The sequence below is a fragment of the Triticum aestivum genome, chromosome 7A (genome assembly GCF_018294505.1).
Source record: "Triticum aestivum cultivar Chinese Spring chromosome 7A, IWGSC CS RefSeq v2.1, whole genome shotgun sequence".
Classification (NCBI taxonomy): domain Eukaryota; kingdom Viridiplantae; phylum Streptophyta; class Magnoliopsida; order Poales; family Poaceae; genus Triticum; species Triticum aestivum.
The window spans coordinates 252,172,685-252,193,660 of NC_057812.1; the positions used below are offsets into that span (position 1 = coordinate 252,172,685).

The 20,976-nt window shown below is 48.9% G+C and overlaps 1 protein-coding gene across 2 annotated transcripts; it reads right to left on the reverse strand.

The window, feature by feature from the left end:
- Positions 1-1,421: 1,421 nt before the first annotated feature.
- LOC123151682 (uncharacterized) lies at positions 1,422-15,106 on the reverse strand. Of its 2 annotated transcripts, XM_044571350.1 has the most exons (4): positions 13,446-15,106; positions 3,149-3,308; positions 2,202-2,695; positions 1,422-2,097 (listed from the first exon to the last, which is right to left on the reverse strand). In XM_044571350.1, exon 1 carries the CDS (start codon positions 14,971-14,973, stop codon positions 13,720-13,722), a length of 1,254 nt encoding a protein of 417 aa, XP_044427285.1. In that variant the 5' UTR covers positions 14,974-15,106; the 3' UTR covers positions 1,422-2,097; positions 2,202-2,695; positions 3,149-3,308; positions 13,446-13,719. The 2 variants fall into 2 exon arrangements, with proteins under 2 accessions (XP_044427285.1, XP_044427284.1); XM_044571349.1 differs by lacking the exon at positions 3,149-3,308 and having other exon boundaries at positions 1,432-2,097.
- Positions 15,107-20,976: the final 5,870 nt, after the last annotated feature.

Consider the following 20,976-nt stretch of genomic DNA (forward strand, 5'->3'; position numbering starts at 1 on the left):
TTATTTAGTTGAGTTGCAAAAGATTTATGAGATGATGGCATGATGACATGATGCAATGTAAAAATAAAAGGGCAGGCACAAAAGAAACACACGGAAAAACCCAGAACATATGGAACTATTCTCGAGCATCGGTCTTGGGACGTCACACGCATGCAGTGGAATGGGTCATTTATTAGTCGAGGCATTCACCCTGTAAGACAAGCAGCAAGCAAGAGCAAGCTTGCATGTTGACTGATTAGTCGAGGCATTAATGTGTGGCTTTTGATTGACTGCTCATTTATGGCCTGTTTGGTTTGCTTCCTGAGAAAGCTGCCTGACTCAAGCAGGAATCTAAGGCATTGGATTTCTCAAGCCTGAGGCTGAGATTGTTGCCTGGGCAAGGAGCTGCCTGTATGGCCTCCATCCAAACAGGCTATTATTTCTCTGACGTTGTGCTGCCTGAACTGATACTACCATATTTCTCTGTATGCTTATTTGTGTAAAGAATAAAAACTCTTTTAACTAAAAACACTACTTTTTTTTGAACACCTAAAAAAACACTACTTTATCTGCATATGTCAAAGCGCCTGCAGACGGACAGGATACATGGACATGCGCCGCCCAGAGCCAAAAGTGCGCTTCCCCCTATATTAATATACGCCCCTCACTACGAGCCACTCATACTGTTTTACGATTAAAAAAATGAAGTGCTGACATGAAAACGTAGAGAACCAAAACAAAAAAGCATGAATAGCATAACAGTAGTACTCCCTCCGTTCGGAGTGAGGCCTTTTGGAGGCCGAGCTACCTGCATGCCGTTATCTAGGCCATGTGTTGAGACGATGTGATGTGTGAAGCCTGTATTTGCAATGCATATACGGCTAGCTATTAACTGGGAATACACAGATGCCATTGGCCGGTGTGCTAGATTTGTACATGGGCCTCCGTTTGGGTGGAGATGTCAAGTACATGATGTGCCTCCTGGCCAGATTTGAATTTTCCACATACGGCGCCAGAGAGCCTGGCTGATGTGTCATTAAATTAAATGGTATGAAGGCGATGATACAAGTCATTTACATTTGTTGGGAGGCGATGCACAGGTTTACCTTTTTCCAGTCGTCCACTTTCTCTGGCACACTACACAGGAGCGATTAAACCATGGATTGAATGGAATTCTTCAGGAGTGTCAAAATTTATACTTGTTCTAATATAGGGACTCGGTTGGGTGTGCGGGGAATCTCAGCTAGTGTGATGCTATGAACCCCCAAAACGGTTTTTGCTACCAATCTTCTTACAACTTAACACGGTGCTAGTTAGAAAATAAAAATAAAATCAGTGACGAACATGGTGCGTATAATTGATTTTAAAATAAAATCTGACGACACCAGGTAGAATGCATCTTATTTTATCTGGTTAAAAATAAATATGATGTAAAACATAAAAATAGAATAATTATTTTTCCATCTTCATCTGATAAAACTGCCACCATAAAAAATGGTAGGGTGCATCTTAATTTAAATGATTAGGACAATGGGGTATTATTTTTGATTGGCTGAAAAATTGAAGAGCATGGATAGTTGATCAGTTTTCAGTCTTTGCTAGAGGACTGACAATAAAATATGATTCCGTGTGTGTGATTTATCTTGTGCCCTTGCGAGTATAACATATGGGAATTTCTTGGAATTTTCACATCTGCAAAATTCTAGTTAGTGGAGTGCCAAGAGGTCGATGTGAGGTGTGATTATGGTATGGCATCAAAGAACCAAATTAGGATGTATGGTTCAATTGGTAATGGAATTATTCGCGCGCGTGTGCGTGTGTGGGGGGTGTCTATAATAAACCGCTAGTAAAAAGACAAAATATCCGAATGCATTTTTTTCACTAGGGCAGTGCTGTTCATACTGTGTGAAAAATGATCATAGATTGAACGAGTTGTAGTATCTGTGCAAGGTTGGCCAACATGTACTTAAATATGTATCACATGAGGGGTGTCTGATTGTTACTCCTTCTGTCCGAAAAACCTTGTCCCAAGTTTGTCGCTCAAATGAATGTATTTAGCACTAACTGGGTGCTAGATACATCTATTTAAGGGACAAGCTTTTTGTATGAAGGGAGTACCTGTTTAAAAGAGCATGACTTTGAGAGAAGGTAGTGCATAAACATATTTGCCAGCAAAATTAGTGCGGTGGGTAAATAGTGCATAATTTTTTACTGTAGCCAACCTGGCATATGTTGACGGACTCAATGCCGTGCGGTGTACATGTGTCTTTGGCATGATGCGCGTGACAAGAGATGCAACTGGGCAGCACTCTTGCGCCTGCTAGTATACTTCAGCCCGCACTTTTTAATCGCTAGCAAATACGGGCATCATGGAGCAGCCTCTTCTACAAAATACAGTAGCTGGATACCTGCTTGGCATGGATCGCGACGAGCACTGACGGAGCTGATTCCGGCCTGCAGATAGCTCGGCCGCGACAAGTAATTCCGAACGGAGGGAGTAGATATCACTTCCCCGGTCGCAGAGAGATAAATTAACGAGGATATCAACCAATACGGCTAGATGTTCAACAGAAAAGTCATTATAGCAACATCCTGAATGGACTATTACTAAATGGACAACTTTAACTAGTGTGTCCATGGTATTCCAAGCACAATACTTCGGTTGGTTCCGTCCATCCAAAAATACAACCAGGATCACCAACCATTCTTCTTCTTCCTGAAAATTACATAGTTCAGTGAGTTCATTTACACACACAAAAGAGCAAGCTCATCATGTATTTATCTTTAAATATAAATCAATGTCCCCACACTGATCATATCATAACAATATATAAGCAGTCAAAACATCATAATGGAAATCGTTAACAATCCGGGTTTAAAGCTCATGAGGTGCTTCCGATAAGTTAGCAGTTAACACGAACCACCAGAGTAAAATAATGAGCATTGTCCTTTATGTACAAGATCCTCGAGCACTTCACCATTATAGTAGTTAACCCTTTTTAAAAAAACATAGTAAGTTATGTTACCATGCAACTATTTTATTGAACAACTTTCATGGTCAGGCTGCCAATTAACTAGCTAAATGCTAAGATAGTCATTTTTGTCGAAGTAACCATCCCTACAGTTTCAGATTTTTAGTTTATAATAAAAGTTGGTGCATGAAACTTACTAAAATTTTGTTTGTCCCCTTTCTGCCCACGTTTACACATGAAAGCCACATGAGAGGGGTGTTGTCATGTCAAAGTATAGTGGATTGCCCAACCTTCACCATCAGTTCAGACATCCAGTTCTATTGGTTGGTGAATAAAACTTAATTTTCTGATGTTTACCTGAAGACAAAGATAGTCAAATGAGAAAGGAAAGTGGAACAGTGTTTTATGCTTAAATCACCTTGTTTATTTTTGTACGGATATAATAATTTATAACAGAAATATTGACGAAATAAGGAGCTCAACTGTCGTGCATATTCATGTACCTGATGTGATATTACATATATGTACACAAAATCAAATGGGATAGTGCTCAGCAGCTCGACGAGAAGAGGGAGGTCTCGGCACCCAAATCTCACTGAAGCACCAGGGCAAAGGAGAAGAGGGAGGTCTCGGAACCCAAATCTCACTGAAGCACCAGGGCAGTCCTACACAGGTTTCTCAGGTCCACAGGATTGTGCCACGGCGTTACATGTATAGACCACAGTCCTCGCCCTCCTAGCTCTCGCGCCGCCGGCCACCTTGGCCGCGGCGTAGCCGTGCTTGCGCCACCCAGGTGCAGGTCCCCACCGGCTCCCCCCCTGCCTTGCTCCGCTTTGGGCATGGCAGCCACTCCTCCGCAGTCACGGCCCAGTTTCGAGGTTGGTGGACCGAGTTACTCCCCCGGATCGGCGGAATCTGGGGAGCGTGTTTCTTTGTCTGAGCCGGCGTCCAACATTGATGGCACTCCGCTATCCTCGCCTCGGATGCTTGCGCGTGCGTCCTTCGCTGAGGTGGTCAGGCTGCCTCCTGCTGCGGCTGCGGCAGACGCTCCGCCTGCCCCGGCGAGGCCGCGACTGCTCTCCTTGGTTGTGGCGCCACCAGCACACCAGTTCGGCCATGCGCCTGCGCCGTGCATTCATGAGCATGGCCGCACCTTGCCGCCCCACGACATGGCTGATGCTGAGGGTTGGCAAGTGGTCGGTCGCAAGTCCGGACGGCATGGGTGCGCACTTCCCTCTCAAGAGGACGCATTCAAGGCGCACCAACGCTGCTCTGCGGCCGACAGTAATGGTGCTGGCGGCTATAAGCTCGACCTCCTCGGCCGTCGCTTCAGATGTCTTGACAAGAACCACAAGGTGGCCGCTTGCCGCAACCCAACTCGCTGCCTCCACTGCCTCCGAGAGCGACACACGGCTCGCTTCTGCCACCGCAAGCACCTGCCCCGTGTGCCTCTCTCCGAGCTCGACAATCCTTCACCGCCTCCACCTCGCCTCCGGGCCCAGCCTACGGTTCTTTCTCGGCTGATTTTCCCGCCGGAGCATCCGGTTTCCACCCGCGCCCCCATGCACTCGCGCCTCTGTTTCCCTCCTCCCTGCCACGTTCCCACTGTTACTGCCCCCGTGGCGTCGGTACCTGCTTCCGGAGCGGCGCCAGCAATGGACGTTGGCGAACTGCTGGCCGCGGCCGCATGCAGGGCGAGGAGGACGAAGTGCCTCGTCGATCAAGATGAGGAGATGGAAGCCGAGGAGGCGCGGCTCCGAGGGTCCGCCCTCATGCTCATCGTCGCCGGCATGCGCCCCGCCCTTGTGCCGGCGAACATCGCAGACAGCATCACCGCGGAGTTCCCGGAAGCCCCTCCTTCCGCGTTCCAGGTGTCCCTCCACCAGGACGGATTTTTCGTCCGCTTCTTCAACGACCGGTGGTTCCGTGCCGTTGCCGAGAAGAACATGCTGCACTTCCATGGCGTCCCTATCCTCGTGCGGCGTTGGACTGGCCTCTCCTTCGCCTCCTATCGTGCCAACCGATACAGCGTGCGCCTGTTTCTGGAGGACCTGCCGCCGCACGCCTGGTCCATCAACAGGGTCCAAAGGATGCTGCCGAAGTGCCTCATCTACCGCATCGCCACTGAAACGCTCGAGAAGGAAGACCTCTCCTACTTTGTGGCCACGGCATGGGTCGAGGACCTGGCGGAGGTGCCCACGGTTGCCACTATGACGGTGCGCGGCAAGCCTAGGCCGTGCTCAAATCCGCTGGCGCACATCTCGGTGCCGGTGGGCTTCTCGGAAGACGGCGGCATGGACGAAACCTGCGCCTGCACCGACCATGCCCCGCGGCTGCTACACCACAAGGTCCTCATTCATGTGGCCTCCGTGGCCCACCACCCTGCCAGGCCGGCTGGGGCGGCGAGGCGTTCTGGACCTCGCGGTGATCGCTACGAACAAGATGACAATGACGATGGCCCGCCGCCAGACGTGCACCCGGTGCCATGGGCGTGTGGCTTCGCGGATGACGACTTCCGGCGTTTCCAGCAGGCGCAGGCGCGCCGCCAAGCTCATGGACGGGGTGGTGGGGGTAGCGGCCACCACCGCGCCTGTGATGCGTCTACCGACGTGTCAGGCACGCTGACCGTGCACGCTAACGGCGTCAACTCTGTGGCCGTCGCAACCTCTGATGGCCAGCATGTGGCCGTGCACGAGTTGACGCCGTTCCCTCGGCTGCTGACGACGCGGCGGCGACTCGGGGCCACGTGATGGAGCTGCCGCAACCTGAGCCAACACAGGAGCTGCATGCTAATGTTGATGCCACGGCCACCAAACAAGGTGACAAGGATGAAAGGCAGATTGCCCTGCCAATGATAAGCTCCTCGATTGAGACCCCTGTGTTTTTGGATGCCGATCTGCACCATACCCCTGCTGCCCATGCCCTGTCGGCAGGCGTGGAGACGAACGACCTGACGACGGATGGGGTGCTGCGACCTGCTGCATGCGATACCCACGACCAGTCGCCGCCCATGGTCAACCGCAACGCCGAGCCTGGCCCGTCTGTTGGGCCGAGAATCCTTGCCGCCCAGATGGGCTGTGCTGAATCCACCACGGCCTGCTGCCTTGTGCTGGACCAAAGCGGTGCTATCGACCAGCATGCTACGACGTCTCTTGACCCATCATCGCCACCTCACCCCGTCCAGCAATTCCTCTTGGACATGACTTCCCCTGTTTCAGCGCCGCTTCTTGCCGGACCCAGATCCCCTCCGTCGTTGACCAAGCAAAGGCGCGCCCGACGCCCACCAGCAACGGCGACCAGGCGTAGCTACAGACTGCAGGGAAGGAAGGAGGCCCTCAGTGGAGGGGGCAACACTTCGCTGCGGTTGGCCCGACGAGTCCTTGTCGGAAAGAGAGGGCTCGCCATTGCCGAGCCTGGAGAGGAAGAAGAGGAGGAGACCCTCGAGAGGTACAAGCTTACCTTCAAGAAGCCTCTGACTGACAGGCAAATCGATGCCCTCTCTGCTCTGGCCAAGTCTGCCTCCGTTAGGAACGCCCGGAAGGGGCGGCGTACCTGATGCTGCTCTGTTTCTGTTGTTGTTGTTGTTGTTTTCTGTCGATTGAGTTCTTATGATTAGCGCAAATATCTTAGCATGGAATGTTCGAGGGCTTAACAACCCTGCCCGTCGTGGGGTGGTCAGAAATGTTGTACTGTTGCATAGCCCAGCAATTATCTGCCTGCAAGAGTTGAAGCTAGCAGTGGTTGACAGTATGATCATTAGTCAAGTCTGTGGTCCAAAGTACACAGAGTTCTTATTCGAGCCTGCTTTGGGTACTAGAGGTGGTTTAATTGTGGCTTGGGACCCCGATGTGGTTGATATAAACCTCCTTGCTCAGCAGAAATCTTTCATTGCCATCGATTGCTGTTGGAGGCTGACAGATACTAAGTTCAGATTAGTCACAGTCTATGGACCTCAGTCTGATGCTGACAAGCTAAATTTCTTAGATGATCTAAGACCATTGTGTCATTCCAATCTTCCTTGCATTTTCATTGGTGACTTCAATCTTATTGCTGATGCTTCGAACAAGAACAACATGAATATAAATCAAAGAATGATGGCAGCTTTTAGGAGATTTATTAATGAGCTGGAGCTTAGAGACATGTACCTCCATGGCAGAAAATATACTTGGACCAACAAACAGCAAATTGCAACAAAAGTGAAGCTGGACAGGGTGCTCTATAATGATCCATGGATGACAGCACACCCTTGTTGTCTACTTGCTTGCCCTTGCCACAGACATGTCTGATCACTGCCCATTGCTGCTCTCCACTGATGTTTCCTTCAAGCCTCCAAGACACTTCAGATTTGACAATTATTGGGTAAAGTTCGAGGGGTTCAATCAGCTTGTACTTGACTGTTGGGCACAACCAACCAATTGCTCGGACCCGTATCTACGACTGCACTGCAAGCTCACAAGAATGGCCAGAGCCTTAAGAAAGTGGAGCACTGCTCACATCGGAGACCTCAAGCTCCGTGCGCAATTTCTAGTGAGCTTATTGGACAGTTGGACGCCGCCCTAGATGAAAGGGATCTATCTGACGGTGAGAGACGGTTAAGGGCAGCCCTGAAGATGAATCTGCTTGGTATTGTAGCTGTTCAGCGTGCTCACAGCAGACAACGCTCTGGAATTGATTGGTTGAGAGATGGAGATGCCAACACTTCCTTCTTCCAAGCAAAAGCTTCGGCAAGACGACAAAAGAATTTTGTGCTAAATTTGCTGCACAATGGGGCAGTTGTCACTAGCCAAGAAGAGAAATTGCACGCTGTTTGGGAGCATTTCTCCTCGGTTTTGGGTTCTAGAACTCAAAGAAGCTGCTGCATAAACTTTGCTGCTCTTGGCATCAACCCTATTGATTTAAGCAGTATTGACGGACCCTTCTCGGAAGATGAAGTGAGAGCTGCTGTTATGGATCTGAACCCCAGAAAAGCACCCGGCCCCGATGGTTACACGGCACTGTTTTTCCAGAATTGCTGGGATATAATAAAAAATGACATAATGTGTGCAATCAAAGCTTTTTAAGGGATGAACATTGCAAACCTTGCCAACTTAAATAATGACACGTTGATTCTCAGCAGGAAAAAGGCTGATGCTGCTGAAGCCAAAGATTATAGGCCTATAAGTCTGCTCACCTTCTTCGCAAAGCTAGTCATGAAAATTCTTGCACGAAGATTACAACCAAGGCTGAAGGAATTAGTATTGCCTTCGCAAAGTGCTTTCATCAAAGGAAGAGCGATTCACGACAACTTTATGTTTGTCAAAGGCATGGTCAGGTCCCTCTACTTGAAGAAGATTCCATCCATTATGCTCAAGCTAGACATCGAAAAGGCATTTGATAGTGTCTCTTGGGAATTTTTGTTGGAGGTCCTTGCGGCCAAAGGGTTTAGCCAAACTTGGAGGAACTGGATCGCCTCCATGCTCGCCTCGTCTTCAACCAGAGTCCTTGTCAATGGGGAGCTCACTGACATAATTATACACCGAAAGGGCCTAAGGCAAGGCGACCCGCTGTCTCCGCTCCTGTTTGTGCTAGTTATGGACATTCTCGATGCATTGGTGAGGCGTGCTGTCTCTGCCAAAGTATTACCTCCCTTTGGAAGAAACCTACCAACATTGCGAGCCTCCCTTTATGCCGATGATGTGATGATTTTTGTCAAGCCCAACCCACAAGAAATCACAACGGTGAAGATGATCTTGGAAGTATTTGGAAATGCAACCAGCCTTTGGACTAACTTCAGCAAAAGCAATTTATGCTACATCCGGTGTGATAACATTGATATCCATCAGCTGGCCATGATCCTGCAATGCCCAATCAAGGAGTTCCCTGTCACTTACCTTGGGATGCCCCTAAGCTTTACAAGACTCCAGAAAATTCACTATCAACCTATCTTTGACAAGCTCAAGCGGAACACCTCTGGATGGATCAAATTAATGCTACCCACTGCTGGCAGACTTGCCTTGATCACCTCGGTTTTATATGCTCTGCCTATCTTTCAGATTTTGGCCATTGAGCCCCCTAAGTGGGTGGTAAAAAAGTTTAACAAGGGCTCCAGAGGATTCCTTTGGGCAAATAAAGATGAGGCAACTGGTGGCAAATGTCTAGTCAATTGGAATCAGGTGTGCTTGCCCAAGAAACTTGGGGGTCTCGAAATCCCTTGTTTAACCCGAAAGAGTGAGGCAATGAGATGCAGATGGCTTTGGCTGTCGTGGATGGAACCTGATAGGCCTTGGCACGGCTTACCTCTACCAATCAGCACCTCGGTCAGAGCTCTTTTTGAGGCATCAGTGCAGTTTAATATTGGAAACGGTGCCAACACAAAATTCTGGATTGACCCTTGGCATCAAAGGGAAAGTTTCTCCAGAAGGTTCCCCGAGCTTTTCAACCATTGCACGATCAAAACAATCTCCATCAGATGTGCCCTTGCTGATGGAAAGTGGATGAGACATTTCAAGGGAAACCTAACTCAACAGTCCATCACCCAATTCACGACCCTTTGGAATGACCTGCAGTCGATCCAGCTCACTCAAGCTCATGACGATTCACTTACCTGGCGCTAGACTAGCAATGGTCAGTTCTCCTCCAGCTCGGCCTATGCTGCCACTCTCACTGCCAACATTAAACCACCATTTGCGAAGCTCGCCTGGAGCTCGGATGCCCCGCCCAAATGCCAGTTTTTCATTTGGCTAGCTACGCAAGATCGATGTCTAACGGCGGACAACCTTGCTAAGCGAGGATGGCCCCATAACCCGCAGTGTGTGCTTTGCCTACAAGAACCAGAAACTGCTGCCCACCTACTTGCTTCTTGTCCTTATGCGAAGGAAGTATGGCACATGACACTCTGCAAGCTGAATATGAGCTCTAATTAGGCAGCAACCGATGATGATTCCCTTGTAAGCTGGTGGCATCGTACAAATTCTTCCATGGGAAAGGAAAAAGCGAAATCTTGGAGATCAATTTTGGCACTGGTATGGTGGAACCTCTGGAAAGAAAGAAATGATAGAACCTTCAGAAATAGTTCTTGCCGCCCCACACAAGTGTTCCAGAAGATTCAACTAGAAGCGAAGGACTGGGTAGATGCTGGACGAAAGCGTGCAATGGCTCTTGTAGAGCGACCCCTAGAGCCAGACTGATGTATTTCTGTTGTATCTCTAAACTCATTCCCCCCTTCTCTAATCTTTTGTAACTGTTTATTTCTCCTACTCGCAATGAAAAGCAGTGGCCCTGCCTTTTCGTCAAAAAAAAACAGGGCAGTGGAGAAGAGGGAGGTCTCGGAACCCAAATCTCAGTGAAGCACCAGGGCAGCTGCCCTCGGTCTATAGCCAGCCAGTTGGAGCTCAGCAAAGCTCAGCAACAGCCTCAGTCATCCTTGGCACAGCAAGGACATTGGGCAAGAGATTAATCCTAAAAGTGAGTCCCAGGAAGGACGAGGTATGGCCTATGCTTAAGGAGATAAGGCCCACACAAAAGGCAACTTTGACTAATCAGGCCTTATTTGAAATATAGAAACTTCGGACAAATGTCGCTTGGATTAAATGGAGCTACCAAATTCCTATGGGGTTATCGATGCTGCAATTCCATAAGAATGTCAACATCCATGACAACCGCTTTTTAAGATCTGATGATTCAAGTAGGATCAAGGCACTTAACTTTACTCTCTTTTCCCTATGTTACATCCAAACAAGTATTCTTGGCCATTTTCTCGTGTTTTTGCAATTGTCCACTTGCATTCCAGTAAAAAAACATTTGATTTTCCTATTCTGTGTTTCAAAGTGGCCCTTGACATGAAAACTAGCGATGAAGCCAAATCAAGAGAGAATCCTCCTCTCAAACACTCCACTGTGCCAATGCTACAGTGCTGCACGAAGGCACATCATTTATAAGTTTCTGCGCAGCACTGCCAGTAGCAGACTGCGAAACAGGCAGCAAGCAAATCAGCTAGTTAAAAGGGACGCGCAGATGTATCTCCAAATCTCAACACTGGGTCACAGCCTCAGCTCTAAACATTTGGTCTCAATTTTCGAGCTAACCTTCTTTACATAAAAAGGAGGTGTTGCCCGCGGTCTCTGCATCTATAGATGCACACAACAATATTTTATTTTCTATCTTTCTTTCTAAGATTATAGTTACCAAAAAGATCTGGAAAACATTGTCTTCTATCTTTCTTCTCAAGATTACATATTCTAATAATAAGTTCCCAAAATCAACACATTATCAGGACGGAATAAAGTGATGGATTAGGCACAACAAATTCAAGCATGAATTATTATGCGGGAATGATCCATAAAGTAAAACCTAAATGTCTTGGCTACTGGACGGAAACCAAGTTTTAGAAAGAGTTGAGAAAAAACAAGCAGGAATGGTTCATGCAACCAAAAGGACAGAGATGCAATTGTTTAAACTACAAAAGAAAACGCACTGATATATGAATATGCATTAAAATAAAATGGTACAGGTGCTTTCTCCGATTTTGTTGCAATTTGCACCCTCCACTTGGACAAGCTAAGTACTCCCTCTGGTTCACACAAATGTAATGTTTTGGACACTGATACCGTCCAAAATGTAACTTGACCACTAGTTCCCATTGTACTACTAGTAATTTGTACTACGTGAATTGCATGTCAGATTATTGTGTATCAAAATAATACTAAACCATTTGAATTGAATCTAAAGCACCTATGTTATGATAAATTTATCAGGTACTTCAAAAGGAGATTTATACTTTTTAGTGGGAACTCATGGAAGCATTTTTATTCTTCGTGTCAAATCACAGAAGTGCAAGAATGCAGTAGGCAAAGCCTTCAAAAATAAATGTCGTGAATGCCTGTTTGGGCATTTGTACGGTTTTGCCGGGATTCCATAATTAACATAGCAATTCTCTTTTGTTGTTTCTTCCTCTCTCGCATCAGCCTCTTTTGGTGTTTCTCGCGTTATTTGGCTGGTGTGTTTGTGTTGTCTGCCACGGTTTCTTCTCTCCGCCCTTATCTCCGCACACCCGACAGAAAAACCGCTTGCAAGACACTCGTGTCACTCTTGTACGTACTACAAGACCACGCAAAGCTAGCTCATGCCAACTCTAGCATCTTCCTACCTACACCCACGTTACCTGACTAGCTTGGAGCCAACAGATACTCCTGGATAAACGAATAATCTTAGTTGGTGACTGGCCCAAGGCAATAAACTAGACCTAGCAGCAAGCAAGTAAATCTCAAGGAAACTACACTGCATAATCACATCCAAAGCAATCCATTCTAAATTTTCCACACATGGACATGCACTTAATATATTGTCCCTAATTAATTTGGGTTTTGGTGATCTTATGCATCTTGAGATTCGCTATCATCGGAAAAGGAAATATTTGATCGTCACCCATGACCAGAGGCATCTTTTGACACAGGTCGGTCTCACAAATACTCGTTTATTATTATACTTCATTTAATTGGCTATGCATACGGCAGTACTTCTATGTGAACCTATCCTGTTGCTTCCTCTGCATCGTTGTGTGTGCACTTCTCCCTCTCACTATGGGGTCACCATCGTGTGTGCACTGTGCAGGAGGTCGCTAACCTATGCAAGTGAAATTTCTAGAACCTGTCCACCACACATGGACAGGGAATGGTAGCTGTACGATTGGACTGATTGATGACCAAGAATGCAGGGATTCGCGGCTGTACAGTTGCACTCGTCTAGCGTTTCGAGCACTTAACACCGTCCAATACGGTAAATCAATGGCATGCAAGTCATCTAAGATATTCAGGGGACAGTTTCAGGTGTACCTATCATTGTTCCACTGGTACACTATATAGGAGTATAGAAGTATAGATATGTAAAACAAGCAACAGACTATAATACTCTGAAATTACTTCCCAAGACAAATATATGAATATGGTTTTCAAGTTCCCAATCTATATATTCAAAACAATATATGTGGTTGGGTATTCAAAGTTCAACTTAAGACATGTCCAGAAGGTTACTTTTTTTGCTTACTGGAGGGAGCATATTTTAGTTCCTACAGTTTTGGTATATAATGTGCAACAAAAGTACATGTGGTAAGTCTTGCTTTAATGCTCTAGTGGGAAATTGGATAGCAAACTGAAGATATGTGTACTCTGTAATTGATTTTTTTCAAGGCATGCTCTGTAAAATGGATCTTCCATTCAAAGAACCTTGAGAAGCACAAAAAAATCCATTTGACCAGTTCTCTTGCAGGGGAGAAAGACTGGCATACAACAGCTCAATGTACAGAGGAGATGCACAAAGAGAGCATAGAGCACAAACGGTGAAATAGTCTAAATTAACAAGGCTAACCTTGAAAACATGATGAATATGTAGGATCATGAGGTAAGATCAACAAGACTGTAATAGTAGCAGGCCGCAACTGCCCAGTAGTAGATAAGAAACAAAAGGGGGTCCTGTGTATGCAAGAACGAGGGGGAGGAATAGCATATGAGGTGTAGTTACCTTGTTTGATCCACCTTTTTGATGCACTTGGGAAACTCACATGGAATGAATGCATCAGCAGCAGTAATGTTTCTGGACGCCATGTCACCATCATCACAGTAGTTGGAAATTCCGTCTACTTCAGTAGATGTAGAGGATGACTGCGTAGATGTAGAGGATGATTGCACAGTTTTATTGGACAAGTCAATTGAAACAATCCATGTATCGGCATCGACACAGTTGGCATCACCATCATCTCTCAACACAATGTACAGCAGACAGGGATCCTCCATACTCACGAGAGGGAATTCTGGCACGACATGTGGAAGATCGCATATCCATGAAGAGACCAGAGCTCATAATCTTGCAACTCAAACATCTTTTCCCATATCATATAATCTGCCCCCAGCTTCCACACTCTAACGGAAAATCTAGAAGAATCGGGTTCCGGGTTGCCTGCAACGAAGACTGTGGTGCAAACAATATCGACAAACATCAACACGTTTCCTTGGGTGACACACACACTTCGTAAAAGATGAGGACACCCTCTAGTGCCCAATTCAGGGTCTGTGGGGTCACCAATGGGAACCTTCACGGGTAGATGGATGTAAAGCAGATGAGGGTCCTCGTTGAGGACAGTCCCAAGTAAGATACCACGAAGGTAATCAACATAACATAGAAAATTGTCGCAAGGCACCACGGTGTCCGTTGACCACCACAGCAGGTCCCTGTCTTGATCCTTCTCATGCCTGATCACTGGCCAGCCACCTGGGCTGTCAGAACGAAAAATGCAAAACTGAGCCTCCAATGGGGTAACAGCGTCATGACCTTCTTCGACTGGTAACACCCGGAGGTCCGCAACCACATACTGTTCACCAAAGGAAAGGAGGCCAATGTGAGCAATCGTGAGCATGTGTCGTAACCCACCATGCGAGAGGCGGTCGCTTGCCATTTCTTTCAGGCAAGCAGGAAGACGGAAGAGGAACGGCTTCCCATGGAAGCGGATAGTGTAAACGAAGAAGTCTGGAGTGCGGGCGCCCAGGCCCACGTTTGGGGTGAGCTGCAGAAGGATGGAGTTACCGTGGGCAGACACCACTCGGGGTTCCACCCCGTACGACCAAGACAGGCGTCTGCTTATCACTCCCGATGACTCGCTGTTACAGTGCTGGTTGTAGCGCTCGCGCTTCATCCATAAGAGGTAGAGGCGGGAGGTCCCTGGGGGGGACACAGTGCGGAACCAGATGCCAACGGGCTCGCCAATGGAGTTCTTACTTTCGGCATACGTGTCTTCGCAGTCATCAAGATGAGCGGTAGTACCGTAATTCAGACGAACGTGGGAGTCGAGCATAACCCAGTTGGGACGGTGGGAGGAGGAGACGCCAGTGGACGCGTCGATGTTGGGGCGGTGGGAGGAGGAGACCCCGGTGGGCGCGTCGAGCATCGCCTGGCGGTGGGAGGAGTCGACGCCGGTGGACGTGTCGATCATCGCCCAGTTGGAGTTGGGGCGGTGGGAGGAGGAGGCCCCGGTGGACGCGTCGACGCTTTCCATGAGGCGGCGGGGCTGGGGGATAGGGGTGGATCTGTATGAGATGAAGTACGGCGGCCTTTAAGTTAGGGTTCCAGAGGAAGGAGAAGGGGATCGATCACACGGAACACGATTGCTTTTTTTTTTCTCGACAAAACAGAACACGCTTCCGGAGACACGGCAAACCAGGAACGGCTACAATAAGAGCGTGTTTGGTTGCCGTTATGAATAGTTCATCACATACCCTTCTTAACCCAGCTTGATTGAGCAAAAACAGGTCTTAATATGTCATTTGCTAGTTGTTTGGTTGCCTGCATCTAGTGTCCCTGCATTAGGAGTACATAAGTGCATTTTGTGTGGTTGCCTGCATTGGTCCTCGCGGCACATGAACACGGCGTTTGGTTGCATACGGCGTACATGTTGTGCTTATCTTATATCCTAGTTGGTGAGCTTACCCACACCTAGCACAACAACGTCACAACACAGCAATGGCGATGAATTGGGCGAAGATGATAAAGTTCTTCAGCTTCAGCCCAAACTGACGATCCACCTTGACATATCCAACCTTGCGACTGTCAACACTGCTGTCGTGCTTTTGCACCCACTCGGAGTAAGCTTTTTCTGCTGCCTGCCTAGTCTTGAACCCTCTATGGGTGATGTTGCTATACAATGCCACTTGTGCACTGACTTCTTCCTATGAACTATAAACCCCTCGGACCTTACCGATGAACACGGCATACCACTTGCCCTAGCAATGCACAAGAGTAAGAGTTGAAGCAGCAAATCAATGGAGCACACAAGTAGAGCAAAGTAGCACACAAACAACAATTGAGCAGAAGAGAAGTAAAACATGCATGATCATACGGCATATCAAGTTCTTCCTAGCACTATATTGGTGTTAACCTACCACCACATCCAAAAGAGGGTGTCGTCCTACCACCGCAAGTTCACCATCAGCATGAGGGGTTAGTATATACCACCTCACCAAAATATACAGACCATCAAATGGTTTTTGAGCCCTAACTACACAAAATGCACGTCGTCATTGTCATCATCGTCGTCGCCACCACCATCGCCGTCAGGGATCATGCACGCTCACAAGCAGCACTACTCTAGTAGTAGTGCTTGCCCAGCCAGCTCCTAAGCCACAGCACCCTGTGAGCGTCGGCCATGGCAATGAACCCAACACCCTGAGCCTTGTTGTCAAGCAGGTGGCTGAGAGCTGCCATGAGAGCCTCGTCGCTGAAGCCACCCTGGGTCATGACAGCGCCATACATGTCAGGGTGGACGTCGAGGGGCTTGCACTCCCTGATGGTTGTTGCCACCTCCTTCACGGCCTCAGTCATGTTGCAAAAGACATTGATCTCCTCCTCCATCAGGCCTCCTTTCTTCCTCTTCCTATCATGGACGGGGTCAAATGGCTTGTCGAAGGGCTTCGCAGCGGGCTTGTCAGGGCCATCAACGACCTCGACGTCCGGGGTCCCAGGGAAGTCTGGCATGGGAGAACCAAGAGGCTCCCCCGAGCCCATGGCATGCTTCCCAATTGCCAGCCCGAAGGAGAAGATGTGATGCATCTGGCTGTAGTTCTGGATGGGTGTGTTGAGAAACTCAGCGTCCCTTGGGTGGTCCTAAGAATAAAACACAAGTGTTGTTAGTTGTGATTAGGAGTAGGCAATGATGGACAGTATGAAAAGGAAGAGGGCTGTGAGCTAACCGCAACATGGCCGGCGTAGTGCTCTGCCTCCAGAACTATGGAGCAAGTGTTCTCATCCCATGAGGCGCCGCTAAGGTCTCTCAGCTTGGACACTTGGATCCATCGACTTCTCCACTTCCTCATGTGGTTGTACACCTGGGTGGTAGACACCGTTTGCCCACAGAACTCGAACACCTACTTCGCAACGGTGTTCAAGTGCACCTCCTTGAAGCCCTTGTCAGTCGTAACTCCACTAGAGATGAGCTCACACATCTTTTTCAGCACGAACGTGGACATGAATGGCTGCCACTTCATGTTGTTCGACCTACCATCCTTATTTGCCTTTGTTGCTGCTAGCTTGAGTACAACGGCAGCGGCGACAGCAGCAGTAGTTGTCTCAACAAGCACTACTGGCACATAGAGGGAATCAAACGCGAACACCTCTGAATCAGGTGCCATCTCGGACATAGGCTGTGAGTCCTCGACAAACGATGGAGCAAACTGGCTGTCGGACACGACAAGGGCCTGACTAAGATCTTGCGTCTGCGTGGTCACGTCCTACAATCGTAGCACGCATTGGAAGTAAGCATAGCACACAACATACAGGACAATCCATGAAAGCAGAAGCATACATGTACATGGTTCATCACTATCATAGCAAGCACATGCTTCATCGCTATCATACCAACCATACCAGACAATCTATGAGCAGGAACGTACATCTACAACAAACAGCGTGCTACAAATGGACCGCCAATAGTTACAAATCACAGATCTAAGCATGATTCAACACAAGCACAAGGTTCAATTTCAAACTCTACTACTAATCTAGCCTACCACATGCTTGAACATCTAGCCCTACCACAAATTTCAACCGCAGCATAGCAATCAACCATATCAGCTCACAGATCAGACCACTAATCAAACATGCATCTAGATCAAACCCTACCTGCAGCTCAGATCTAGCTAGAAGGAACAGAGAGAAAGGGGGATTAAAATCACATAGGCCATGGCTGCAGCTTGAGGACGAGGGGGAACGGTCGTGGAAGATCAACGCCGGCCGGTGAAGGAGCGCTGATGCCGTGGACCGCCAGCCGATGAAGATGCGCCGCTTACCTGTTCGTCGGTGCCGATGCGCGTCGGCGGGAAAGCTCGAATGGAGGGAGAATGGTGGCAGGAGTTGGGGTGGTGAGGGAGGGGCTAAATAGGGGTGGACTCAGCGGGAGGTGAGCCGAAATCCTCCCGCCGATTTTTCGGCGACGCGGGCAAGCTCGCGCCATCTCCCCTGTTCGCATGAGGGGAGAAGCGCGTCGCCCTCCTCTGCCTTGCCTAAGCCAGGCTAGCGAGCTACTGCAGATTCGGGAGTTTCCCCTGGGCCTGGCCTGGACGTGCTTAAGGTTCGTGCGATGCGGGTCACATAGTGAACGCAGGCAACCAAACGGGCCACTTTCTTCCCGCGCGGGCCAGGATGGGCCTAATGAGGGCAACCAAACACGCCCTAGAAGGTTAAAATGGATGTGCCTAGTGGTTGGGGCGCACCCTTGGTACGCCGTCTAAGAGCATCTCCAACAGCCGCACTAAACAAGCGCTGCGCCATAAATTTGCTCGTTTTAGCACGCATGCAATCGGTGGAGTGGTCCAGCGGGAGCGCAATAACCGCGCGCGCAGCATATAGAGTTGGGCGCGCGGTCCAAATCGCCAACGCGCGCTGTGTATTTGGGGCACCCGCTTCCGCATGGGACACACGAGCGCTCGTGCCGCACTCTCTCCTCCGCGCCACCTTCGCCCCGCGCGTGCCAGCGCCGGCGAACTGGACCCGATGGACGCACGCGCCGGCATACCCCTCACCCCATCCTACAGCCGCGACCCCTCCACCATTGTCGCCGCCGCCGCAAACCCTAGCACGGGGAGCATTAGCATCGCCTCCGCCGGAGCTCCTCCGAGCATTGGCCTCGCGCGCGGCCTCTTCATGTTGTCGTAGATGACCTCGGCGGCGGGTGGCGTCGCACCGACGCCCGCCGTGATGAAGCCACGTGCCCCCCCTCGAAGATCCCAAATGCGGCGCAGCCGAAGAAGGGTAAGACATCCGCGGAGAAGAACAAGGCGGCGGACAGCTCCGGCACCTCAAAGGCATTGAGGAAGAAGCTTGCAGGGCATGTGACGGGTGCGGCGGCTACCAAAGCGCCGGCGAGCTCACTTGTTGAGCCGCGGGTCAACGCACACAATGTGTTTGAGGATATGCCCCAAAGGTAGAAAATTTCCCCAAGTTTTTTTCTTGTTATTTTTTGAATGCATACATATAGATAGCTTATTTGCATTGTTCTATGTACTTTGTAGTCTCAACGATGATGCATACATGTCAAATATGGGTGTTGGCTCCAACAATTCGCATTGGTCTCAAACCAATGACATGCACTTCGATGACCATGAGTTTGAGGTGGACGAGGATGGTGAGGGCATTGTCGATGTACCGAAAGAAAGAGCGGCCAATTACACCAACGCCGAAGACATCTTACTATGCAATACTTGGTTGCAAGTGTCGAGGGATCCATCCGTTGGAGGTGATCAAAGTGGAGATGCTTATTGGCTTCGGATGAAGGAACACTTTGATGTTCGCAACGTGAGTGGCATTGACCGCTCCGACCGATCTCCTCGGTCTCAGTGGTCGACAATCAACAAGGATTGTCAAAAGTGGGCAGCTGCACAAAAGGCGGTTGACAAGTTGAACCCAAGTGGCACTAATGAGGATGATAGAGTAAGTGTCATTTCATCCATGTTCATCATACTTGTTGTTGGTGTTTGAGTGCCAACTTGTTTTGTTTTCATGTAGTACAACATTGCACAAAACTTGCTCAAAGGAGAGGAGAAGAGTACCAAGAAGGGGAAGATCAACAAAGGAAGGACATTTACCTTGCCTCGTTGCTATGACGTGTTGAAGGATGATGAGAAATGGAAGAAGCGTGATGATTTGGATGATTTGGATTTGAGAAACAAATGCAAGCAAACAATTGAGTTGGATGATGATGAGGAGGAGGATGCATCAAGTGATGACGGAAAGAGAAGCCCCACACCCATCTCGGTTTCATACTCGAAGCCAAAACGACCGGATGGGTGCAAGAAAGATGCAAAAGAAAAAAAGAAGAGGAAAGGAGATGATGAGCTCAAAAATGCTATGGAAGCTATTGTGAAGGCAAGAAAAGAAGCCAATGAGGTGAGGAAAATGGCAAGGAACCAAGATGCCGCGACCGAGGAGAGGAGGTTGGTGGCTGAGGAGAGGAGGGTGGCGACCGAGGAGAGGAAGGTGGCTTTGGAGGAGAGGAAGGTGAGCGATGAGGAGTGGACTAGATTGTTGGAATGGGATAAGCACTTGTTCTTCTTGGACACATCTATTCTCAATGAGGCGCAAAAGGAGTATGTCAATCTTGCCTGTGAAGATGTCTTGATCCAAAAAAGAGCCATGATTCGCGCAATGGGTGGCGGTGGCCTTGGCGCCATGGATGGCGGTAGCCTTGGCACCATGGGAGGCATGGGTGACTCCGGAGCTACCATGGGCGGCATGGGTGCCATGGGTGGCTTTGGAGCTACCATGGAGACCATGGGAGGCATGGGTGGCTTTGGAGCACCTCCTGGCACCATGGCCGGCATGGGAGGCATGGGTGCACCTCCGGTCGTCATGGGTGGAATGTCTTCCAGTGTGCCTCACACACCTTCCCATGAACATGCCGTTGAAGATCTTGCCAACACCGTCCGAGCTTCACGTGATGCGGTGCGCGGCAATGATGAGGAGGAGGAGGAGGAAGAATCGTCTTCGGAGGAGTCGGATGAATCGTCTTCGAAGGAGTTGGATGAATCGGAGGAAGATGAGGACGAAGACGAGGACGAGGCTTGATGTGTCTTTCGTTTGTGTCTTGAACTTGGTTGGATGAACTTGTGGGCATGAATTTGAACTTGTGGGCATGAACTTTTATTCATCAACTTGTTTGTGTGAAATTATATTATGCCATGGTCATTGAATTTTGAATGTTTGAAATCCATTTTGTGTCCAAAATGCAACATATGGCATGCGCTGGCGAGTCACGCGCGCTGTATTTTTGCGCGCTGCTGGAGCTACGCGTGTGCACTGCATTTTAGCGCGGCTGCTGGAGCCAATGCTGCCCGCCATGCCAAACTAGGCGATGGGAGCGCGACAAAGTAGTTTTTAGCGCGCGACGCGTTGGGCGGCTGTTGGAGATGCTCTAAGAGGAAGTTGAGGCGGCGCCAGATGGGGTGCGCTTGTTTCACCTTCTTACATCTATATTAGGTATTGATATTGGATAACACTTCTTTTACTTACT

Excerpts from the sequence above, each read along its gene's own strand:
- LOC123151682 (XM_044571350.1), bottom strand. The coding sequence starts at position 14,973 with ATGGAAAGCGTCGACGCGTCCACCGGGGCCTCCTCCTCCCACCGCCCC.